General features: G+C 39.6%; 1 protein-coding gene across 1 annotated transcript; it reads left to right on the top strand.

The window, feature by feature from the left end:
* Positions 1-2,257: 2,257 nt before the first annotated feature.
* LOC130930447 (aquaporin-1-like) lies at positions 2,258-6,438 on the top strand. The gene is made up of 4 exons (XM_057858415.1): positions 2,258-2,671; positions 3,510-3,674; positions 3,754-3,834; positions 5,951-6,438. The coding sequence occupies exons 1-4, from the start codon at positions 2,315-2,317 to the stop codon at positions 6,128-6,130; spliced, it is 783 nt and encodes a 260-aa protein (XP_057714398.1). The 5' UTR covers positions 2,258-2,314; the 3' UTR covers positions 6,131-6,438.
* Positions 6,439-7,994: the final 1,556 nt, after the last annotated feature.

Consider the following 7,994-nt stretch of genomic DNA (forward strand, 5'->3'; position numbering starts at 1 on the left):
ATTCAACTTTGGCTTCATCAGTCCACAAAATATTTTGCCACAGCTTCTGTGGAGTGTCCAAGCGCCTTTTTGCGAACATTAAACAAGCAACAATGTTTTTTTTAGACAGCAGTGGCTTTCTCCGTGGAGTTTTACATATGCTTGATGTGTGCACAGAGATATTGGACTGTGCTAATGATTTCTGTAAGTCTTTAACAGATAGTCTAGGGTTCTTTTTTACCTTTCTGAGTATTCTGAACTGAACTCTTCGCGTCATCTTTGGTGGACGGCCACTCCTTGGGAGAGAAGCAACAGTACCAAGCTCCCCAATTGTAGACAGCTTCTCTGACTGTCGATTGATGAACATCCAGACTTTTAGAGATGGTTTTATATCCTTTCCCAGCTTTATACAAATCAACAATCCTTGATCGCAGGTCTTCAGACAGCTCTTTTGACCGAGCCATGATGCACATCAGACAATGCTTCTCATCAAGACATTTCTTACCAGGTGTGTTTTATGGTGGGCAGGGCAGCTTTAAACCACTCATCGGTGATTTGGCACACACCTGACTTAAAATGTTTGGTAAAAATTGGTTTCAACTGCTCTTTAAGTCTCGTTAGGCAGAGTTCACTTACCTCTTTTTCCCCCTTCTGTCATTGTTTGCATGCTATCCTCATTAAAATATGAAAACTATAAATGTTTGGGTGGCTTTAGCTAAAGCAGACACTGTATTTTCATCTGTGTGATTTTGAAAAAGATCAAATCATATTTAATGGTGATTTTATGCAGAAATGTGAGAAATTACAAAATTCAGATACTTTTTCATACCACTGCAGATATGCTGTATGTTGCTGACTTGATAGTTTGAATAACATACTACCAAATTGTGTTTCTGAACTAGTTTTGATAAGTGGTAGCATATACTATACATCAGGGGTCCCCAAACCTTTTCCTGTGAGGGCCACATAACTTTTCCCTTCTCTGATGAGGGGCCGTGGTCAGTTTGTAACAGAAAAAGTGTGACGATTGCAGGAGTGCCTTAATGTAAAAATGTATTGTTTTTCAGAAAGCCACAATCAAATAACCCATTCTGGATTCTTCACGGAACAAAAGTAAATAATAATATAATATAATATAATATAATATAATATAATATAATATAATATAATATAATATAATATAATATAATATAATAACACTACTAATTAAAAAGATAATAACCAAATAACCCTCTCTGGGTTCTTCACAGAAAAAAGCCAGGAAATAAATAACACTATTGAAAGAAAAAAAAAAAAATCAAAATGCTCTCTGGTATTGTTCAGGTGGCCAGACCTAATGTGGAGACGGGCCGGGGCCTTAGTTTGGGGACCCCTGCTGTACATGATATTCTTGTGGAACAGAAAAAAAAAAGGGGGGGGGGGGGGGGTTGTTGCCCTATGAGCGGAAACAGAAATTGCTGTCTAAAAATGATGTTCATGCTGTAAGCCAAACAATTGCTAAGGTATTTTTCATTCACAAAGCAAAACATTTAAAAGTGTACCACACTACTTGCAACTTTTGTGCTTAACAATGCGATTAATCGAGATTGGTCAGTGCCTAAACCTGAAATCTTAGCACGGGTTCAGGAGCACAAACATTCAACATTGTTGCTTTTTCCTGTTTACAACTTGGTAAAGTTTCAACTAATCAACTGCAATTTTCGAAGTGTAATATGTATCAAAGCATGAGTCATAATGACAGTACATTCTCAAAGTGTGATCACGCACGTGTCAGATCAATTCAATGACATGTGCATCTACCAAACTGTTTGTGACTTTGGTATACAGTTCCTCTCTCACTCTCGTTCCCTCCCACATCAGAGTCGGGGTCTCCAGGTGCATGCGACTATTTCTTTCTCAAGAGTTGTTGTTTTACCTCGTTTCACTCTGCCCGCTCTGACCGACATAGCACACAATAATTAATTAGTGCTCATCCTTGTGGTTAATGAGTGACTCCCTTTGTCCAACCTCTCACACCAATTGATTTTTTTTTTTAAACTAAAACACTAGATTGGACCTAAACGTGAGGATTATTTAAGACATCTAGTGCTCTACTTTTTTGTAAGGGTTCAAAGCTCACTATCAAAAGGTAGGACGTTCTCTTCAAGTTGTGGAGTTTACTGGGTGAGGGGCTGGAGGAGGTCTTTTCAATTCCTCATTAATTCAGTGTGGCCCTTTCAGTTTTGCAAAGCCCGCCCACTGACCATTATCAGCCCTCAGGCCTTAAATACGCCGCCGCTAGCTTTTTGTCTATAAACACACAGACCAGCCTCGTACTTTGCAGCCACACGTCGTCATGAGAGAGTTTAAGAGCAAGGCTTTCTGGAGGGCCGTCCTGGCCGAACTGGTGGGCATGACACTCTTCATCTTCCTCAGCATCGCGGCGGCCATCGGCAAACCAACCGACCCGGGTCAGGAGGTCAAGGTGTCGCTGGCCTTCGGGCTGGCCATTGCCACGCTGGCGCAGAGCCTGGGCCACATCAGCGGCGCTCACCTCAACCCGGCCGTCACGCTGGGCATGCTCGCCAGCTGCCAGATCAGCGTGTTCCGGGCCATCATGTACATCGTGGCGCAGATGATGGGCTCGGCACTCGCCAGTGTCATTCTGTACGGTGCACGGCCCGCCGACACAAATGCCCTCGGCCTCAATGCGGTCAGTACCGAGATTTACACGTCTTTTCGAATAAATGAGATGTTAATGATGATGATAATATATTACATATATATTATGAATTATTAATATATTAAAAATACAATCTTGAAAAATATCTGAATTATATTTTTTGTAAAAATTGTATTGTAAAAAAGGTGAAAAAAATCAATATAGGAATACTACTAAGATAATGAAGTTTGAGATTGTATTTATTTATTTATTTATTTTAATTAGCAAAACCAATCTGAACTTTTGAACTCTTGGTAATATGAGGTAAATGAAGCCTGGGCAGTACTGTGGATGGCCACATAATCTCTACACAAGAGCTTTTGCAACTTTATGAGAAGTCATCATATTATGAGGGGAAATTTTTTTTAAAGAACGTTCAGTTTTAAGAGAAAATAAAATTTAAAAGGCTACAATTGACACTTTTTTTTAACAAGTAAAGGTGTCATTTCAAAAGAATACGTTTCAATGTTTGAGAATAAAGTTATATTACGGCAAAATAAAAAATAGAGAATTATGAGGAGTCATTCCTACATTTAGGGGTGCCCTAACTCTGTCCCGTGGACCATTAATGGCCCGATATAGCATTTGATCTAGTCGGCCATGTAATCCTAAAAACAAGAAAAACCTGTAATAAAGATCACATTTGGTGTGGTCCTTGTTTCTCTGTCTTGCTGTTATTGCATTCTTGAACATGTAATGAGTTAAAGTTCCTGCTGCCTTTGCAGCCGGTCGCATCAGCAGCTGGCATGGAGAGATATCTGTCTTCTGCTAGTTTTGGTAAGAGTATTAGAAACCCTTAAAGTGGCTTTTGGGTTGTTGTTTTTTTTAGCTTAGCAAGGACCTCACCCCCAGTCAGGGTGTGGGCATCGAGCTCCTGGCAACTTTCCAGCTGGTGCTGTGTGTCATCGCCGTGACTGATAAAAGACGACGCGACGTCACCGGCTCAGCGCCGTTGGCCATTGGTCTCTCCGTATGCCTGGGACACTTGGCGGCAGTGAGTAGAGGTTCCTCAGTGTGTTGCTTGTCTTGAAAAATGGAAACTAAGGGTTTTGTGTGTATATTGGTGATTCTAGATCAGCTTCACGGGCTGCGGCATCAACCCAGCACGTACCTTTGGTCCAGCTTTGGTTATGAATGACTTCGCTAACCACTGGGTATGTGAGAGCCAAGAATCACAAATAAAATTTGACTACATATAGGAACACTTTTTTTTTTTTTCATTTTAGGTCTGTTTTTAACAAATTTTTAGGGCATTAAATCCAAAACTGATCTCAGTTTTTCTCTGAACAAGAGGTTTTTAAACAACAGGATCCCTTTTTTCCCATAATGAAAATGAAAAACACTGTACTTAATTATTTAGCTGCTATTGATGGCAAAAAAGGTCCAATTCATTTTAAAGGGAAGGTCAGAGCCAGCCCCTTCAAGCCAAAATGGACTGGAATAGTTATTGTTGTTAATAGTAATTTTTTTTTTTCCCATATAAATCTTTTACAAATTACTACAACAGATAATCTGTGAAAACTATACATATACCTAGGCTGGCAGTGAATAAGTTAACACATTTGCATGTTTTATTTAAAAAATAAATTTTAATAATTTAAAAATTGACATACAATGATATACTGTCTAAAAGAAATAGTTGTGACTTCAACGGTTATATACCGTAATTTTCGGACTATACTAGTAAGCCGCTACTTTTTTCCTTCATTTTGAATCCTGTGGTTTATAGTCCAGTGCGGCTTGTTTGAAGATTTTTTTATGGTTAATAGGTAACACTGTATTTGACAGGGGCGTCATAAGACTGTCATAAGACCGTCAAAATTATGACATGACACTATCATGGGCATTACTGAATGCTCATGACAGATGTCATTAAGTGTCATCCGGCAAATTATGTCGTTAACTCCATTTATGTCCAGCTTGGATCGTTTACATCCATTCAAATGTGAGATAATTTGCTGGATAACACTAAATTACATCTGTTATAAGCATTCATTAATGCTCATGACAGTGAGTGTGATGTCATAATTATGATTGTCTAATGACAATCTTATGGCGCCACTGTCAAATAAAGTGTTACCAAATAACATAAATAAAAATTAATGGAACAACTGGAACAGTAACTGAAAAAATAATTAGCACAGAACATGAATTTTGATTGTTATTTACGTCTGTAGCGCTGTAATGCATGCTAGGAGGCATGTTGGACAACAACAGTGTTGACAGCAGGTGACAGCAAAGGTTGATTGTCTCCCCAAGGGAGCAGTGATGGCCAAATGAAACTTCTTGAAGCAATGAAGCTTTGCAACCAATTGCTTCAAAGTTTCATGGTGGTTCATTTGGTCGTACGACAGTCGTATGATGCTGCTGTCAAATAAAGTGTTATCGGTTAATATCTTTTGGTGTAAATATCCCATAATAGAGAGAGGCCAGCTGCGGCTTATAGTCCAGTGCGGCTTATCTGTATACAAGTGCCATTTTCGTGCCAAATTTGGTGGGTGGCGGCTTATAGTCAGGTGCGGCTTATATTGCGAAAATTACGGTAATGCTACAGTTGTACCTCTAGTTATGAAATTAATTGGTTCTAAAAGTAGTTTCGTAGCTTGAAAATTCTGTAAGTAGAGATGGGTTTTCCATGTAAATGCCCTAATCTGTTCCAAGCCTCCTAAAATTCATACATACTAATGTAACTCTTTGATAATGCATAAAAATGCATCAAAATATGTAACAGATACATGTACAATTAGATTATTGCACAATACACATCAACTCAGAGTTTTGTATAATGTAAAAAAAAAAAAAAAGAATTTAGTAAAGAATAAAAGTTAATACATTTATGTAAAGCTGTCAGGACACGAGGGGCGAATAACGAGGGTGCTCAAATGCACACATACACATACAGTAGAGATCTCTCTCAGCCAAATGGATGTCAGGAATGCTACCAATAGCAGAGCAGCTATAAGTATGTTATGTTCAGTAAACTCTGGGAGCTATAGAGCCATACTGTATTTTAAAATATTTTCCCGTTGAGGTGTGTCTCAACCTGAAAATTCTATATGTAGAGACGTTCGTAAGTAGAAGTACCACTGTATTGTTTTTAGAAATGACATGGCTAGTTGCTAGTGGCTATTTTGCAACCAAAAATGTTGAAAAAAAAAAAAAGTTGTCAGAACTAAAACAAAATATTTTTTCCCAAATTGTTGCCTAGTGTAGCCATTGGTTATGGTGGCAATTTTAGCATCAGAACTGACCTAAGTGAATCCACTGCAGGTGTACTGGGTGGGCCCCATGTGCGGCGGCGTGGCGGCTGCGCTTGTTTACGACTTCCTCCTATCGCCCAAGTTTGATGACTTCCCCGAACGCATGAGGGTGCTGGTCAGCGGCCCCATGAACGACTACGACATCAGTGGCGGCAACGATGCCTCCACTGTAGAAATGTCCAGCAAATAGTTGGCCGAGCACACTGCTTGTCTTGCGTGTCAATAAGCTCTTGTAAAAAGAAAAGGAAGAAAGCTGTTTGTTTTAGCTTAATTCTATCTGGAAGCTGCGAGGGTCTTTTGTAGCTCACGAACACGTAAACACACATTCCGCAGTTTCAAGGTTGCAGCAAATGTATCAGCCTGTGTTGAAATGTTCATAATCAGTACAGTATTCTATGCGCTGTGTCATTATTTTTGTATAAATGTGCTTATATCACTTTTGTCTCTATTGTATTACACTTTTTTTTAAGAAAAAATAAAACACTTGATTCACTTGAACCTCTTTTTTCTGTTTTTATTTTGTTTAACTTATTGTATTGTTCAGGTTATGCCTGCATCTTTTTGGACTCCTACAGTTGTTATTTTCGTTGTGATGGAGGTGGAAGTAGGAGAGGGTGGGGTGTTCCTGGAATATTTCCAGTTGGCAACACAAATTCATCAATGGCCAGATTAACCCTTTTAGCGGGGGGCCCCTTTTGGGGAATATTTACTGGTGGGCCTCTTAGGCTCGTTCCATCCGACAGCACACAGCAGCAACGAGGTTTCTGTTTCTGTTATGGTTTTATTATTATAATTTATTGATGATGTGAGAATAATTTGATCCATAAAAAGTTGATTCAGCAAGCTGTACACTGCGATCCAATTAATCAGAGCTGTAGCGTCAGTGCGTGCATTTTGTTTATTCTTAGTAAGGGGGGGTCTTTTCTCTCTAAAATAAATGGCTGAAAGTGCTTGTGAGGGCAAATTGAAGAATTATTAAAGAAATATACATTTTAAAATGTTCCTTGAGCAACAATATAATGAGGTAACACTGAATACCAATTGGACTGATAAGCGCTGTCTTTCAGCTTTTGATGCTCATACGTGTCATTATCTTCCACTGATAAAATGTCCCAGCAACAGTAATAGTGATAATTAACACCTCATTATGACTTAAACGGGTTAATAAATTGCTTATCCTCCTTGTCAAACTTCCATAAATGACTTCTATCTGCTCGACTGACTTGAACTCAAAGCTTGGCCAGGAGTTCAGTGACCAAGATATATTTTGCATGATATGGTTATGACAGCGGTCAAATGAATGTCTATCGCCGTCAGCTGCAGTCAGTGAGTAAAAAAACACCACACACTGCAACTTATATATCGCGAGATTTCCCTGTGACATCAGAGGATGTTTCATGGCACATGGAGGCGTTCCATTCAAACATCCTAAATTAATGCAGAGGATTGGAATCCAGTTTAAAAAAAACATATCCCGAGTATAAAGCAACCAGTCAGCAGTTGAGCACATAACAAAGATCATTGGGACGCTCATTCTGGAAAAGTCATTGAAGAGAGTTGGACCGAGCGACTGGTTTCCCGCCCACTGTGTGTTGAATCTTATACTGGCATGGTCCAAGAAAGGGGTTCTTGTGGAAGAAGTTTCGGTTCCACTGGCCGGCTTTCAAAGCACTTTACCCCAGGGAAAGCCTCCTTAGGGGTCACTCAATGGTTTATGATGGTTTGATACTACGGTGATGTCATTCGGTTTCAAATTGCTGACAAATACATTCAAAGCGAAGAACAGAAACCTTTTGATGTTTGTCGGTTTTACGCTCACGTTCTCGCCTGAATGCATCATGCCTACAGCAATGGGGGCTCCAATAGGCAGGGGGTTAGAGGGCGGGGGTCCTTTGACAGTTCTCGGAAGCCACTGGCTTTTGTCCAGCTTCCAATGTCCATGTTTTCATCTCAACTGGGACTTGTGCATTCATAGATCCTGGTGATAATATGCAGGGGCGCAACGACCCATTCTTGTTAGGGTATACGAAATGAAAAATGGCGCCCACGTCCCA

The sequence above is a fragment of the Corythoichthys intestinalis genome, chromosome 14 (genome assembly GCF_030265065.1).
Source record: "Corythoichthys intestinalis isolate RoL2023-P3 chromosome 14, ASM3026506v1, whole genome shotgun sequence".
NCBI classification, from domain to species: Eukaryota; Metazoa; Chordata; class Actinopteri; order Syngnathiformes; family Syngnathidae; genus Corythoichthys; species Corythoichthys intestinalis.